The sequence below is a fragment of the Ascaphus truei genome, chromosome 10 (assembly GCF_040206685.1).
Source record: "Ascaphus truei isolate aAscTru1 chromosome 10, aAscTru1.hap1, whole genome shotgun sequence".
Classification (NCBI taxonomy): domain Eukaryota; kingdom Metazoa; phylum Chordata; class Amphibia; order Anura; family Ascaphidae; genus Ascaphus; species Ascaphus truei.
Genome location: NC_134492.1, coordinates 34,109,492 through 34,128,029, shown reverse-complemented (window position 1 = coordinate 34,128,029; position 18,538 = coordinate 34,109,492). Strand labels below are relative to the sequence as shown.

The following is an 18,538-nucleotide window of genomic DNA, read 5'->3' as shown; positions in this document are numbered from 1 at the left end:
TAAATAATACACTAACAGGCCCACCGTCCTTTTTAGTCAAAACAAATCATAAAATAAATGCCTACTCCTCTTAGGAGACTAACTACACATTCAGCTTCAACCCTTACTAACTGGATGGACAGCTAAGCTGGTTACCACCCCAAAACAGGTACTATTATAGCTAAACATTTACAGTCTCTGCACACAGCAATATAGCGTTTCTCTTATCTGTTACTCCAAGGTTATGGAGCAGACGTCCCCGCTCCAGCACGGTCTCGTGTCCTTCCTTCCTAGGGGAGCTCAGCCCCACGAGAGCTCAGAGAATCTCTGCTCTCTAAGTCCAATGTCAAGGACAGGACATCCCCACTTCAGCACGATCTCGCATCCTTCCTTCCTCCCTCTTCCTGGGATTAACAACCCAGGCAGTCCCAGCAGACTCTGCGACCACCGTTCAGCGGGTCTAGAGGACTGTGCCAGCTTCCACAGCTGGGGACAACTCTTATCTGCCCTCCTTCTCTGGGAACAGCAGTCTCTCTCAGTGTGTAGTCAGTTCCTGACTTTTAAAACTCCATGAGCAATCAGGAGTTCAGCCTGCTCAATTACTTTGCAGCTGCTGCTGGCTTCTCTAGGGGAAATTAACTTTCTATATGCTGGAAAGTCCTATAGCTGCTATTTTCAAACACCTAGAGACCGTGATTGTATCACAATATATGTGTGTGTGTGTGATGAAGGGTACTGTCCTGAGCCCATGGAACCACTGGTCAGTAAACCAGGATAATAGTTAGGTGCTGAGGTTGAACTGATGTAAATGATATAAGAAGCAGGTACTCCAGCATTGGTATATCAAGCACTCCTTGAGAAAGCGCCAGTTAGGTGCGAAACACATCACAGTTTTTTTTCTCTTTATGAGACCACTTCTGTGTATGTCCGAATAAAGCTTTTTAGATTTTTCCCTTACCTGGGTTCCCGTGCTAATTTTGACCTGCTTCACACCACTGTTGCTCCAGATTTCATTCATTGTTCATTTACTCCAGCATTGCTCAGAGAAAAAAAAATGTATTGAACGTTTTGGCTCCCGATTTTAACCTTTGTCAGTGTTTCGGGAGCCGAATCATTAAATACATTATATTAATTGAGAAATACTGAAGTGCCTGCTTGCTATATCTATCTATCTCTATGATAGAAATTCAGGTCACAATTAGACAGATTACAATATTCAAATCATAGAGATTATGCTGAAATTACAGATTTACATTTCTACACCCTCATTCTCTGCCCCGTTTGGATTACTGCAACCTTCTCTTTACTGCCTCCCTGCCTCTGCCTCCTAGCTTTCTACTCTTCAACCCATTTAGAATGCTCCTGCGAGTAGAACCTCACTCTCCTCTCAATCCGACTCTGTTTCTCTCCTCCTGAAAATTCTATGGTGGTTCCCTATTAAACTCCTCAGGCACTAGAACATTCTTCTCTTTCAAGGCTCTCCAATGCTGAGTCCTGTCTTCTCTCAACCTCCTCCTTGCCACTACAATTCTCTCACGCCTGCAACACTTCTCACATGCTCTGGAACATCCTCCCTCTCAATGTCCGCCAACCACCTACTCTCTCTAACTTCGAACTTCAAACATCTGAGAACGAAGTAGTCCTGGGTGACCACTACTTCACTAAATTATTCACAAGGAATGACAAGAGGAAGGCTTATTACAACATCTTACATTCATATCAATGCATACATATCTCTTTGTGTGAGTCTAACTCTTCAACTGACCTATCTGCATTCTCACCTTTCATTGGAAAGCATTCCAAGGCTGCCAGAAGACCCTGCATACATCAGCATCTCACACACATACCGAGCCTCCTTCTTTGTGTCAATACAACTACTTTCTTCCAATGCTACATTGATGTCTTGGTTCACTTATCCCATCTGTATTATTATTTTTCCTGTATTGTAATGTTGTGAATATTTTGAAATCACTCCGTACCGGGCTGGAGTAATACACATAGAAATATACATGCATATGCATCCAACATAACATAGTTACATTTTAGCATGCCGTGTTTAAAAAACAAAAAAAAATGTTTATACTGTACCAAGGTGAAGTGGAAATTCTGTTATGGAGCATAACTATGAACGTACTGGGATTTCACCCATTGATATCAGGGTTATTACATTAAAACAAATACATACCAAAATTGTATATTGTTCAGAGCCCAAAATATTTTTGACCTCCTGAGCTCAACATGCAAATCCTGACTCAAATACAACCACAAGTCACAAGGTCCCAGCATAACTGACAGCGCTGGGGCTGACAACAGGAGGCTTTTTAGAGGAACAGGTTAATTCAGTTGTTATTTCATTTTGCTTCATTCTCAAAGAATTCTGCGAACCTCCTGTTCTATTGAGTAAAGATAACCAGAAAAAGATAGACTGGGTTAATCCGAGTTTAGTTTTCAACTCTAGCTGACTTCCTCTCCTTTGAGCATAAGGGCCCACAATCTTACTGCTCTGCTACACATACAATACTGTACATCACACAATAGTGTAGCACCCTGCTACAGTATATTCACCTGGCCTGGCATTGCAAGTCCTGGTAATAGTTGGCAGTGCTAGAGTTAACCATGAGCCTATGGCAGGGGAGCGCAAACCTTTCCTGCTGCGCCCCCCGTCTTCCTTGTACCGCTCTCGCCCCCCCCCCCACCTGGTATCCGCGTCCAATGACGCTACGGGGTCATGTGATGTCACGTGACCTGCAGCGTCATTTGACGCGTGTGACGTTGCTTCACATGGCCCCAACGGCATAATTTGATGCTGCATTGCCATGGCGACGTGTCACAGCCGACTGAATCCCAGTAAGTGAAGTGATGCAGGGGCCGCACGCGATCCCCCGGCGTTTAATTTAAATGCCTTGGGGAAGAGCGCGGGGCCTCTGCAACCGCCTGCGCCCCCCCAGCAAAATCTCCCGCCGCCCTGGCTTATGGCCCTGCATGTGAGTGAGTTCCCCAGTATAGGTACTATGTTGCAGTATCAGGCACATGTCTGAGAGCAGTTGGAGTCACAAGCCAGGGTGAGTGGCCTTGCTACAGCAAGATCTGCCCAGTTACTGGGGCAGGGAAGTTGGCCACTGCCCAGGTATAAAATTGTGATTCCCCCCAGTTGAGAGAGTTCTGCTCTGACTTCTGTTGAGTCAGGGGCTAGTCTGACTCCTTCTGAGCCCTAATCTGCCCAAAGGAAGGGGCTTGAGACCCAGGTGAGGACCTGTGTCCTGGGTAGCAATAGAATCAGTTCTGAGGCAAGCTGCAAGGTTTCATCTTATCACCCTGGGTTATGTAGGGACCAGTGGAGGTGAGCACCTCTCTTGCATAAGGAAGAACCTGGATTGTCAGTGCTGTATGTCGATAATTGTACCCAATAAATACTACAGTTGAAAAGTTCCTGACGCCCTGTTCTATTCATTCCACTTCAACAGCTTTGGCCTGTGCCTACCAGAAGAAGACCCAGAGATGAGAAGTACTGCTGGGCTACATATACTATCGGAGCAGGTCTGATAGATTTAGAGAAATTGAGAGACACTGTTATTATGTACACCCCATTCTCTATGCAGGCAGGTGGGATAGGGGTGTTACAGTAGTTAAATAGTTTGATCGTGGGATTGTTCCCACGGAATCTCCCAGAAGATGTAAGGGACTTGAGGTGCCTACATGTTATTTTCTATGATATTTGAAGATTGATGCCACGTCTTTGAAATTGGCTCTACGGTTTTGGCATCACTTTTTAAACATCTGGCATCCCGTTAGGTCTACAGCTCTAAGGCATACAGTGATTGAGATTTCAAGGCTGCAGTCACAGTAAAAATAATAATCTGCATGAAATAGAGGTTATTATAAATCCTACCTATAAATCTGACGGCTCTTCTCAGGAAGGAGTTGAAGTTGCATCCTCCTGCATTTATATTGGCCTCTGCACCAATTCCATGTCTTCTCTTAGAGAGGCAACAGTATAGAACCCCTTCACCCACCATTATCTGAAGAGACAACGCAACACTGTGAGTGATTATAATTAGAAGACGAAGCCTATAAATAAAGCAGCATTTCAAATTGTTTATCAAAACATTGAAACCGTATATCACACTAAAACAAATCTTTAAATACAATATTTTCATAACTATCTTATCTCTCAATGTAAATTCGAATAATTTATTTAATTTATAAAAATGTTTTACCAGGAAGTAATACATGGAAAGTTGCCTCTCATATTCAAGCATGTCCTGGGCACAGAGTTATGATGATAATACATGGCTACATTAAATTAACAGAGGTTAAAAGTAATGTTTACAAACATTTCATGGACAGTTAGAACACCAACAAGAAAATAAGCAGATGCCAGCAATTTGGGATGACACAGAAAAGGGTCTAATAAAGCAAAAGCTAAAGAGGGTGCTAAGGCTGTGCTTATAGTGCCGGCGACTGCGAGGCGACGTTGCGTCAAAACAAATGCATTGACGCCGTCGTGTGCGCTTATAGAGAGCGCGGGGCGACGGCTTGGTCGCGATCGCTGGAAGTCATCTCAATTTGATTTTTCCAGCGACTGTAGCCAGACGTCGCCGGCACCATAAGCGTTGCCAAAGACTGACAATATCCGGCCCAAGATGGGTAAATATACTAAAAGCAAAAGTCAAGTACACCAACAAAAAAAAAGAGAGTAGTCAAAAGGTCAAGTTATAGTCACTTTAATTCCTGATGAAATGTTGGATGATATATATTATTGATACTTCTTTAAGTCATTAAAATGATGCTGACTTTTGACTAATATCTTTTTTTTGGTGTGCTTGATTTTTGCTTATGGACACTTAGAGACAATATATGTTATAGGCGTATGTAACAGTTGCAGACAAGATTCAAATGTGAGACACCTGAAGTCTTAAAAGAACTTAGACTGGTGGTGGCTTTTGTAGATTGTTCCAGACGTGAGGTGCACAGTAACAGAAGGAGGAGCGACCGGATTCTTTGTTGAAACTTGGGACCGTGAACAATTTTTTGGAGTCAGATCTAAGGTGATAAGTGTTGTGTGTGGTGGGGGTGAGGAGCTTGTTCAGATAGTCAATAATTGTAATAGCTAGTAAATAAAAATGTCAGGAGGACCCAATGCAAAAAATATATAGGCAGATTCACTGTTCTGAGAGATAACACAGATTTGACCAGAACATACCGTAATCCCTGTGTTTGTAGTTTGTTGTATGCTAAAGCATGAAAATAGAGGTATGGGGAGGAAGGAGTCCAAAAAATATACCCATTTGAGGAGTTGCAGATATTTCTTATTCCACATTGATAGATTTTTTTCCACAATACAAATATGGGTTTGTTACTGTATAATTTTATGCCTATTTTGATGTACTGTAATGCAGCGTAGTTAAAAAGGCTGGATTAACGTACTGTATATGGCGGTAATATATCAGATGCCATTAAATATTGTAACAAAGTTACATATTGACGTGCTGTATCCAGCCTTTTAGACACTGCATTTTGTAAATGATACATTACATCTATATTTTATTTATGCAGATATCCATCCACTAGTTGTAGAAATAGCATTTATTGGGCAAAATAAGGCTGCGCTTATAGTGCCGGCGACTGCGACGCGACGTCGCCCGAAAACAAATGTATTGCAGCCGTCGCGTGTGCTTATAGTAAGCGCGATGGAGCAACGGGAGCGGCGTGAAATTTGGAAGCCGGTCAAATTTGATTTTTCAGAGGCTGTCGCCACATGTGACAGCCTCTGAACCAATCAATGACCTGGTCGCCCGCAAAGTCGCCGCAAAGTGAATTACAACTTTCGCTAGCGGCGACGGCTGACGTCACCCATCGCGTCGCTGTCGCGCGCATTATAAGCGCGGCCTAAGATGTCTCTTAAAAAGGTAATACAAACAGTTGATGTTTTTGGCAAACTGTTTACTGTTTTTTTTTTTAAACATAGGATGGGATAGCCGACTGGGATAGGTTAGCAGGGGGTCTCCGGAGCTGAACCCCATTCATTTCAGCTTTGGAGACCCCCTGCTCCCAGAGATACAGGGGTGGGGTAGCCACTCTGCCCTTCTACCAGGGTTCAAGTAATGGCGACGTTTCAAAGCTTCCTCGCCATGCAGGCCAATAGGAAGCTGTGACATCATCAGCTTCGGCTTAATAATGGCTAACATGATGCGTGGGCTGTAAGCTTTCCCAAGATACCGGCACCCTCTTTTGGAGGTCTTTATCTCAGGTAGCAGGGTGTCCCTGGAGCTGAAATTAACCGGAGTTAGCTCCGGAGACCCCTTGCTTCAATCCTATGTAAAAAACAAAACAAAAAACAGTAATAATTGTAAAAAAAAAAAAGCACGAATTGCTTCTTTAAATTGTGTGCTCAGTGTTCTGTGCCGGAGGTGAAACCACTGCTCTGTTAGAGCGGCCAGCAACGCATACAAGTCTTCCTTGAAGTAGGCTATGGTTGCTAGATCTCTTCAAACAATTCTAAGGTGCTATACATCTGTCTAATAGAAGAGTAGATGTAATATTATAAAGGAAATTTATCATTCCGATATACATATATATAATATTGTTGCTATATCTCCCAGGTACTAATTGACATTATTTCATAGTTTTATTTTCTATATTTTATTTATCATATTTCAAAGATTGTTCCTATATGTCGCCTCGTCTTTGTACCATCAATATATCTGTTTTGTCACTGTCCTACTTCTTGTGACCACCTTCTAGTGCATTTTTATGTCATCTAAAGCAATATATTAGCTATTCTTTTGTCTGTGGATTGCTATTCTCCGAGCTGTCATCACGCCCCATATCTTTGTATGTGTGAATTTACTCTCTCTCTCTGCTCTGATTTCTACTTGAAGATAGTCAGCCCTTCTTTGTCCCTGAGTCTCTGTGCTGGCTTCCCTGCCGCCTCTTTTCTAAAGAAGAAACAATGAACACTGGCTAATGAAATGACACCAGATAAAAGCAAAATTAAGAGCCCCTTCTTTAGTGAGGAGAGAAGCAAAAGACTGGTGCAAGAGTGGATATGTACAGAACGAAAAGTGAAAGCTATACTGATCTTTATGTGTTTCTGAATAATCTTTCATTTGATTCAACCTAAATTCCCTCGTGTCATTTGAATCCTATTCCACGACCTGTTGTTCTGCCTCCTTTATGTTGTTATAATAATCACTTTATTTTATATAGCACTTTTCTCCCAATGGTATGCAAAGCACTTCCCAATTACAGCATGTTTTTGGTGCCTGAGGCACAGGGAGATAAAGTAACTTAACCAATGTCACAAGGAGCTGACACCAGGAATTGAACCAGACTCCCCTGATTCAAACTCAGTGTCGTTGTTTAACAAAGTCAGCGTCTCTACTCAGAGCCACTCCATCTCCTAATAAGCATCTCATCTTTGTCAACCCTATACTTATATCCTATATCTATACTGTATATGGCTTACATCCCTATTATTCTCCATGACTATTCCCCCTGGTATTATCTGTCCTTCCCATTTTTCTTTGTCCCCGTTTCTTTACAACTTCTGTTACAGTTTCCTGTGGTTGACGCCTTGTGACTTTGAACAAGTCCCCCATCAAAGACAGATTGTACGTTACTAAGGATGGCAATTCAATCCTTACATACACAGGTATTTTTGTTATATACCTGCATGCACTCATTATTCTTTCTGCCTTCAATGAGCTTGTCCTTTTACCCTTGTGGACATCCATCAATTAAAAGGTATTTAAAAAAGGAGCCCTCACAGTGTTTGTAAGATCATAGATTATAAAGTGCACTGTATAAAAACATATACGCAATATGTTAAATAAAGTATATCAGTCACTCACAATTGCAAAAAAGAGATTTGTTTGCGTTGAAATGTAGGCACAATATATCTCCTTGATCATGCCTCTTGGTCTCCTACTCTTGAAGCAGCTGTAAGTATTCCTATGAATTAAGCCATGCTGGAAGGTGATTTATGGATTAGCACTGCTTTGTAAATATAGCCCCTAGGGGGTTACTCATTAAACTAGAATTTCCATCTAATAGTTTCCCAATCTTTCCGTGTGATAGTTCCCTAATTCGCGCAGTAGCACTCCTTTTGACAATTTTGGTAATTTTGGTGGGTTTCTGAGAGCTTGCTGGGTATATGTGTGTTTGTTAACTTTGTCCAGCTGGTCTCAGCTGTTTTGGAGGTTAGTGGCTCCTCCCACCCAGGGTTTAAAGCTCGCCCCTCCCCACTGTCCAGGTAAGCAGGTTTTTTTTTCATGCAGCTGGTTGCGACAGGTTCAATGCCAGGACCATCCTTCCTCTATAGAGGTAAATACGTATTTAAACAGTTAGTGTTTAGGACCTGCGATATTATGGTCATGCCTTGAAAGTGGCTCGCAGGCTTACACGCTTTGGCCAAAGGGTTAACTAAATTCCCTTTTTCAAGAGATATACAGGTATTTCACTGTGTAGTTTTGTCACATTGGATGTTGCTCTAAACTTCTTTGTTTCTTGTTCTCTAATCAGATCACATTTTAATGAATAACCCCCTTGTTGTCTATATTTATATTTACCAATACAGATGTACACTATCTGATTACTTTAATTCCTTGTGATCTTGAATGTTTTCTGTTATTAAGAAGCCATCTCTCTCCTAAAACATGAAGGGAATTGTTTGTGTGTTAAGGTCCCTTCTTTGCATTGCCGTTTTCCAGGCTGATGGACGCGCCAGACAGGCCAAGAAATTGCACCACTTTCTAAACCATGTCTTCATTCTGCCTTCTGTATTATTCTGCCGGGGAGAACACCTATGCTTCTCTCCATTTCTCAACCAGATGGATGCAATCCAAGCAACAGCAAAGACAAACCCATCTGTCCCCTATCTGATCAAGCCAAAAAACAAGATCACTTGTGACCTAGACAAGAGGAGGTTGCTGATTCAGGGATAGCACAAAATAACAATAAATACAGGCACACAGATAATCAGTATAAAAAAGTATAGTAAAGATGCTTGATTAGAACCGCCAATGACTTGTTCCTCACCCAAACATTTTTGTAGGTTACATATTTTGAAAAGGGACCTACTAGGTACCAAGTAAGATAAAACAATATTACGTCAAATAAAATAATGCCCAGTGCACACCCTCCACCAAAGTATCATTGTACAGTATGTGTGATGTCATCAAACACAGTGACATCATAGTGCTGCTCATAGTGTCCATGTAATGGACATGGATGATTGCAGTAGATGTTTTTGGCTAGAATTTGCCTACACTGGATGTTTAACGTTCTTACTCCCATGTGTCCCATCTCTAAGAGCAGTTGCACCTACTTTCTGTATTTTGTATACAATAGCTTCAGTGTGGAAAGGGAATTCCCTCAAATGTTTCAATGTTAAATTGCTGCAGAAATGCCTGACTCGTCAACATTAATTTGCTTTCAGCCTTCCACAGAAAACGGAGATCCTTACTAATAAACACTTTGCTTTGTAATTGATTAAACTTCACTAAAATGTGTTGTTATACTGGTGGTGGTTCATTGCTTGGGCAATTAACTAAAGTTTACACCTGAACTGTTTCACCATATTTTATTATGCTTTATGATCTATGTAATTACAGTGGATTGAACAGTGAGACTAAAATTATAAAATAAAATCATGTTAAAGCTACAGACTAAGCAATATCATACAGTACATGTTTTTTAAATAAATAAGTTTGGTACTATGAGAAAGTGTATATATATATATATATATATTTTTTTTAAACAACTCTAAATTACATTTTTTATGTATTATAATGTAACAAGCCTTTTTTGTTTCTATAGCAACCATTTACAAAGTCACAGCCCCTTCCCCTTTTGAAACAGGCTCTGGCACACCCCTTTTTGAGCCATGCCCTCTCTCTAGCAGTGCACTAATTGTATCTAGTGACTGCCTGGTCACATGACCTTCCCCACAAAGTATCTTGGGTCCACTTCTGCTGCACTGACCGCCATTTAGTGAACCCCCAAGCCGAATCTTCACCGGTTGATCACAGGAGAATGGACCAATCGGCAACTTGGCTAATTACTTATCAATGTGTTGGTGGTATTGATACACATATTAAAGGGGGGAAAAAATGTAAAACAAAACCAGGCAGCTTGAACTGGTGCTTTAAAGAAAAGTCACACACTCACCGTCGCCGCTGGTCCTGTGAATGCTAAACAGAGAAGCATCATGAACGGGATGGTCTCCTGGGTAGGCTCAATATACGGCATACTTAGGCTCCGGTCATAGCAGCTAAACCCCGAATGAACTGGTTTAAAGACGTCCGTCAGCTCCAGAAAGTAGAGGCTTACAACAGATGAGGCCAGAATAGGCAGCTGATGGAGAAAAGGGGACATGAATCAGTTTTAATACATAATATATGTATACAGTATATATATAATACATCCAATTCTTGTTTTGTGAAGAAAATCATGCACATAAAGTATGCTTGGAGTCTCACTCATTTCTCTTCTTACTATTTAATGGAAAATGCAGCCTCCATGTGATATGGTGATATATAAGAGATATGCCGTTACATATAAGGCTGCTGACAATCATTCCAAACAAACTGCACATGAAACCGCATGGCAATGCTTTACTAGTCAATAGGATAGGGGTGCGCAACTCCAGTCCTCAAGCCCCCCAACAGGTCAGGTTTTTAGGCTATTCCAGCTTCAGCCTTCGACTGAGCCTCTGATGGAGCCACCTGTGCTGAATCTGGGATATCCTGAAAACCTGACCTGTTGGGGGATCTTGAGGACTGGAGATGGGCACCCCTGCACCAAGGTAGCCAAGGGGGGTAGGTAGTGTAGTCTTAGTATGATTAAGCACTTTGATGACTGTGGTATACCTTGGTAGTCACAGGCATCAAAGTGGTTAATGTAATTTCTACCATAGTGTTATGTAATAATGTATACATGTATTTATTCATTAATAATGTATATTACATAACCCTACGGTTGAAATATGATATTACCCTCCCCATCATGGCAACGCGGTAATTTACCTGTCATTACCTGTTCAGTGAAACTGCAAATCACGACTATTCTAAAAATATCGTACCCTGGAAAATATTACCGCAATATTGATCGCTTGGGTCATAAAATTGCGGTTATACACCCCGGTATTATTTGATTTCCGGGTGCGATAGTAACTCTGTTTAAATGGAGTTTGCTGACTCGAGACCAATAATAGAGGTCTGTGGTTCTGGGCGTTAGTTTGTAATCTTTTCAGTCACTCACTCTCACCATAATGATTGTCCAGAGAGAAGAAACAAAGTATAAAACATCTGAACAAATGCTGCAAAGTACAATACAACATTTATAGTTGCATAAAAGTTATTTTGTTTCACAACCAAATCAGATTCCGGACTCACCACCAGGGGGCAGACTTCAGATAGACTCTCAGCCTGTGTGTCAGAACCCAGCGATAAAGCTCATATTAGAGATGTTTTGCACTGGATGATTCTACTATGAGCATGATATGCAGAGCTTCTCTTCTCCCAGGTACTGGGTTCAAAACCTGGTTTGGTTGCGAAGGAAGAAAAATATCCTCTCATCTTTGGGGGCATACACTTTTTCTGTACCACAGGGATATTTAATTAAACTGTGACAGCACCAATCAAGGAGCTAGAGTTGGGATCTGTTTAAAATACCTGTTTTCCCACTGGGCAGAGGGAGACCAGAGAAAAAGGACTGCAGGCTGGGAGAAGAAGCCTTCGCACAGGACTGGATTGAATTTACACACACTGTCACACTGACACACTGACACACTGTCACACTGACTAGGGTGACCATATTTGTCCCTGGAAAAACCTGCGCATGTGCAAACGTCGACCGCGCATGCACGATTGTCGTTTGCTGGCTGCTCATGCGCATGTAAGATCAGCGATACCGATTGCGTATGCGCACGAGTGGGCGCCAATTTTCAATCGTGCATGCGCGTCCAGGTCTATAATGACCGGGACAATGGCCAAAAAAGTTGGGACAAAGGCCTATAGACCGGGACGTCTGGTCACCCTAACACTAACAGACTGACAGACACAGCAGTATATTTATACACACTGACAGACACACAGCATTTGTATACACACTCACACAGCAGCATACATACTCACACTGACACACAGCACAGTGAGACTCCGCTCCCTCCCACTGATGTCATGGAGAGGAGGGTCAGGCAGAGTCCTGCAGGTATCCGCCTCATTTTGCTCCAGCCTCTGCTGCCTGCTCTCTGCTCCTGCCCCCAGCCCGTGCTGCCCGCTCTCTGCTTTCACCACCAGCCTCTGCCACCTGCTCTCTGTTCCTGCCCCCAGCCTCTGCCATCTGCTCTCTGCTCCTGTCCCCAGCCTTTGCTGCCCGTTCTGATCCCAGCTTCAGCCACCTGCCCTCTGCTCCTGCCCCCAGCTGCTGCCGCCCACTCACTCATCCTGCCCTACAATTCTCTCCCTATATCCCTTAGAATAATGCTACCCTCATCATTGCATTCGTATTATTTTAATGCACGCCTGGACACCTGTCTTGACAGCGCTACTTGTAGTTGTGGGGACACACACAAATATCTGACATAAGCAACCCAGGCACAGTGTCATGTTTAGCGTCAGTACAATTCTATATTTCAGATGGCCGCAACTCTATATTTTCTATCCTTGTGAAATACACCAAATTGTTAATTATCATAAATTTTTGGAAATTGAGTGTCCTTTCTCTCCTTTTTATCTGCTAGCCAGAAAGGTCTCAGGACTTGTTATGATGCTATCTCTTGAAGTTGTCAGATCAGGTCAAATATCTGGTACAGCTGTACACTGCCACCAACCACATCAGTTATAAACATATTCTTTTCTCATTGTTTTATTGGACCATTAATGCAAATACCATGACAACCGCAGGTCAATGTCACAGGAAACGCAGAAAAAAATAGCTATTTTTAAAATGGAAATTAACTCATTGGATACTTTATTTGTTTGCAAAACATAACATATTTGTCTCTAGCGTGACATGGCCATTCGTGCTTTTTAAAGGGGCATTTTATTGTCATATTCTGGGATCACACGATTGGTCAGATTTATCTGGTGTGCTACCATTTGCAAAATATCGTAATGAAAGCATATTTAAGAATATACTATAAGAATGCAAGTCCATACTGAAATATATATTACATCGACATATACAGTCATAACATATGCATTCCAGTTTAAATCCAATCACTATGACATTGTCAGTTTTTCACAGTTGCTGTCCATTTCTTTAATTTCAACATTTGTTTTATATATATTACACAGTATATATATTAATAAAATATGTTTATATACATTTAGAACAGGGGCGCTCAACTCCAGTCCTCAAGCTCCCCCCCCCCCCCCCCCAACAGGTCAGGTTTTGAAGATATTCCTGCTTCAGCACAGGGGTGGCTCAATCAGTTCCTGTTTCAGCACAGGTGGCTTAGTCGTTGACTGTGCCTCTGATTGAGCCACCTGCGCGGAAGCTGGGATATCCTGAAAACCTGACCTGTTGTGTGGGGAGGGGGAAGGGAGTGGCTTGAGGACTGGAGTTGAGCACTTGCTGATCTAGAACATTCCGACACAAAGGTAAAATCGAATGCCCAGTGAAGCAGTATGCAAGTGAATCCAACTAGGATATTAGACAGATGTCACAGCTATTCTAGTTACATAGTTCTTTGTGATTTATCTGTGACAATGTATTTCTTAGGGAAACACCCTGGATTCCGGTCTGAAAGTAAGCAGCATTCTTTTCCATGTCCCTATGTTTTACAGAGCGGGTCCTTTTCCTTCTTCCTTGGAAACTTAACAGCCGTGTTTCTCTCCTGATTCAGTTTTCTAGCTGAGAAATGTGTGTACAATCTTCACCTCAGCTTTCCTTTTTAATGTGTCTTCTTTATCTACTGTAGCTTATTCTGTATCTCTGCCTCTGTGGTACAAGATGCAGTGTCCAGTATGTCTGATTAAATAATGTCTGTTCGTCTCACTAGCTAAAGCAATCAGTCAATATCTAACTACACATAAACTGTACTGATTAGACCTGGTAAATCAACAATCTTTGCAGTGCTTTTTCTTTTCTCAACCACAGGCTGCATTCACTGAGACCTATCTCTAAGTACCATGTGTGCACTTTCAGGCATCTTTTACTGCATGTTAGGTGATTTTGCCTTTGTCCCTGAAACTTTCATACTGATGATAGAGCTGCAAGTATCATAGAAATATCATATCAACCTATTTATAAATGTAACTATTAGTTAAAACAAGCACACTGTGTAGCCAAAGAGCTTTATTTGAACAGACCCAGAATCTCCATGTTACCCATTGCTCTCAAACCTATGGAAAACACATCCCGCTTTGTGGATCAATTGGTCCATGGGAAAATAGCCCAATACAGGTATTTCAGAAGGTTTACCCACTTAACATTAAACAAACAACATTTTGGATCAAAATACTGTAAATACAAATATAGGATGAGTATCTCTCATCTAAATTTAGCATAAATTGAATTTGATGGACATACTGTATGTCTTTTTTTTCAAGCTCATCTACTATGTAACTATAGTATGTAACGATGTAACAATGTAACAGCAGGCAGAGAGACCGTCTGTGGCCACTTGGTTGACAATTGCAGAGAAAGAGAAGTGCTAGAACAAGAGGTGATGCTCTGAAGCTGGCGGGTGTGAGGCTCAGGAAATGCGAGGAAGTCCTTCTTCATGGAAATAATTGTTGGGGTGGCCTCCCCAACAGAGGTGCCAGAGGCTAATAAGGTAAGAAAATTGAAACATGTTTGGGATGGAGATAAGGCTAAATACGAAAGAGAGCCCAGGATCAAATGGGGTCTGAAGTTTTACAGCAGATAAGAACTTCTTGGCCGTCTGCCCATTTCACTATCTGCCGTCAGTTTCTATATTTCTATGTTTATTCTGGGAATGTGGAGGAACTGTGCTTAAAAATGTTTATTAAGAACGTTTACTCCTGTTGAGCAGACAAATACAGCTGTGAACATGCCTACATAACCACAGACTGTTTGGTGAGATCCATAATGAGAGCCCCGATGCTCGTTTTTATATACAGATGTAGCAAAACGTAACGTCTGCGGTGCCGCGGCCGCTTGTGGTTGCAGCACTGAAGGATTAACGCTGCGGGTTCCCCGTTCAGAAGCATGGACTCCTCGCAGCAGACACTGTGCGCAGCAGCGCAGACTTGCTTGTTCGTCCCCGGCGCTGGGGACAGTAAGTCTCGCTACATCTGTAATTGTGCATCAATAGGGGATTTTTATGGGGTTTTTTTTTTTTCAATTAAGTTTTCCAAGGTCAATAGGACAGACTGGGCTAGTTTTGCGTTATACTGTATCTTTGATAAAGTATCATTTGATTTATGTTCTATTGAGAAAAGAGTACTATAAAAAAACTGGACTGGATCAATTACCTTGGTCTGGCTGGCAACCGTATCTACAAAACTAACCCACTACAACAGGGGTACTTGAGTTCATTCCTTGAGGGCTTCCAGGCAATACATAGGCAAGTTGCATTAGTATAATTAAGACAAGGCAAATTGGTTAAGTACTGTATGTGTTCATGCAAGGGGGCTCAACTCCAGTCCTCAAGCCCCCCACAGGAAGGTTTTCAGGTTATCCCAGCGGCAGCGCAGGTGGCTCAATCAGTCCCTGCTTCTGCACAGGTGGCTCAATCAGAGTCTCAGTCTTTGACTGAGCCACCTATGCTGAAGCTGGGATATCCTGAAAATCTGACCTGTTTGGGGGGGGTGGGGGGGTTCAAGGATTGGAGTTGAGCACCCCTGTATTAGAGAATTGGTAAAAACATGAGCACCAGTTCAATTCCCCCCCCCCTTTTTTTTTTTTTTTACAAAGAAACATACATATAATTGAATAAAACCACTTGGCCACATATTCTTCTATCGGCTGTGAGATAAGAAAGACCATTTTTTTCACATTTTCCACAAGAGTTTGCACGTTTTTTTGTCCGCAAACTCCAAAGTTTGTCTAGTTTCTCAAAACGAAAAACATAAAAACAAACAAATGTGAGGATAAGCCTCTCTTGGGTTTGGGCTTGAAGTTTGCTCACATTTAAGTTTTGTACCGAAGTTCGACTCAAACTTCCGAACGACCTTCAGAGTTCACAAAGTTCAGCTTTTGAACCTGCAATCCTCCCTTACTACTTTGTTCTTAGAAACTGATATAAAAAAAACTATTTCCTGACTAGTCTGACTGATAGCAGTTTAGTAGTCTACTCTAAATATGACTGCAGAGGTAATTAAATGAAAATAATCCAGCAAGTTAATATTGGGAAAGACTTCAGAAATATGAACAAAGGACTTGTTTGCATGGACTAGACTTTTTTATGGTTAGTATTTTTGATGTTCACTGGTGTCTCCAGCCTACACAAAAATAAAAAAAACCTACTGAGTACAGGCATACCCCGGTTTAAGGACACTCACTTTAAGTACACTCGCGAGTAAGTACATATCGCCCAATAGGCAAACGGCAGCTCACGCATGCGCCTGTCAGCACATCTTGAACAGCAATACCGGCTCCCTACCTGTACCGAAGCTGTGTGCAAGCGTGGAGACTATAGAGCCTGTTACACATGCGTTATTTACATCAGTTATGCATGTATATGATGATTGCAGTACTGTACATGCATCAATAAGTGGGAAAAAGGGAGTGCTTCACTTTAAGTACATTTTCACTTTACATACATGCTCTGGTCCCATTGCGTACGTTAATGCGGGGTATGCCTGTACCATATAGTACTAAGAAGATAATCTATAATAAAAAAATAGAGTCTGTCTGCACCTCTGTGTTCTTTGTGTATTAGAATTCATTAATTTAAAGAGTGATTACAGGCATACCCCGGTTTAAGGACACTCACTTTAAGTAGACTCGCGAGTAAGGACATATCGCCCAATAGGCAAACGGCATCTCACGCATGCGCCTGTCAGCACGTCCTGAACAGCAATACCAGCTTCCCACCTGTACCGAAGCTGTGCGCAAGCGGGGAGACTATAGAGCCTGTTACAAATTCGTTATTTACATCAGTTATGCACATATATGACAATTGCAGTACTGTACATGCATCGATAAGTGGAAAAATGGTAGTACTTCACTTTAAGTACATTTTCGCTTTACATACATGCTCCGGTCCCATTGTGTACGTTAATGCAGGGTATGCCTGTAATGTGGTTCAGATCCACAGACCCACGGCGTTCCACCTAGGTGGAAAAAACTTTTTTGAAGGATCATCTGCTCCTTTAATGTAACTATTACAGTGCTGTTATAGCATTCTCTGAAAGTCACACGGCTGCCATGCTGTAACCCTTATTGGATGAGTGAGCGAGTGTATCGAGCAAAATGAAGACTTCCACTAGACTTTGACCTTTGGTTGTGTTTGAGTGTTCTCTCTCCAGAGGCCAAATGCCTTGACCGATTCTAATGAAATGTTGAGGTTAACTTTCTGCCATCCTATCTTAGATCTGCCAGAAGTTTCAACCAAATCAGTGCAGCCCACATCTTGGAATGTATGTATTTTATTTTTTGTTTAAGTGATAAGAAACAATTATCGACCAGATTCTTGATAGAAAACCTTAAATGCATTATTTTGCAACTTGTACTAAAATTTCAGACAATTTGCTTGAACCATTTCAGAGAAATGAAATATTAAAAATTAAAATACATTTGGTAACCATGGTACCAAACAACACTGTACATTCTAATACTAATACTTTGTTCACATTGGCCATTTTAATTCCCCCTTTTTTATTATTGTTCCAATAAATGTTTTTCAATTTTTTTTTCTTTCTTTATATAATCTCTTCAGATTATGTTCATGATCTATCTATACTGGTTGATACAGTGTATACATGTGTGTATATATATATATATATATATATATATATATATATATATATATATATATATATATATAAATATAAATATATATATATATATATATAAATATATATATATATATATATATATAAATATATAAATATATATATATATATATATATATATATATATATATATATATATATATATATATGTATATATATATATATATATATATATATGAGTTTGAAGCAGTGGAACCTGGTTCAATTCCCGGTGTCAGCTCCTTGTAACCTTGGGCAAGTCACTTTATCTCCCTGCCTCAGGCACCAAAAACATAGATTGTAAGCTCCACGGGGCAGGGACCTGTGCCTGCAAAATGTCTCTGTAAAGCACTATGTAAAACCTAGCAGTGCTATACAAGAACATGCTTTAAAAAAAAACTTCACAAGTCCACTGAAGTACCAGATTTCTATTTCTGAATTGTACAGTATATTGTAACTGTGTATACATCACGGCCTTCTTGAGAATAATGACTTTTGTGTCTTGTTTTTTTTTGTTTTTCAACTTTCGCACAGTTCGTTGCGAATGAGATTGTTTCATGGAAGTGTATTACAGTTTGTGACATATTAACTGGATTTCTTTTCAAGTCGCAATAATGTGTGAGTAGAAGTAATATTCAGTATTTACATTT

The 18,538-nt window shown here is 41.1% G+C and overlaps 1 protein-coding gene across 1 annotated transcript in view; it reads right to left on the bottom strand.

The window, feature by feature from the left end:
- PLPPR4 (phospholipid phosphatase related 4) overlaps nt 1-18,538 on the bottom strand; it is a 60,900-nt gene that overhangs the window by 23,060 nt on the left and 19,302 nt on the right. Inside the window, exons 2-3 of the mRNA XM_075616488.1 lie at nt 10,150-10,335; nt 3,869-3,998 (exon numbers count right to left, since the gene is read on the bottom strand). Of these exons, the coding sequence (XP_075472603.1) occupies nt 3,869-3,998; nt 10,150-10,335 (316 nt within the window). The remainder of the gene's footprint in view (nt 1-3,868; nt 3,999-10,149; nt 10,336-18,538) is intronic.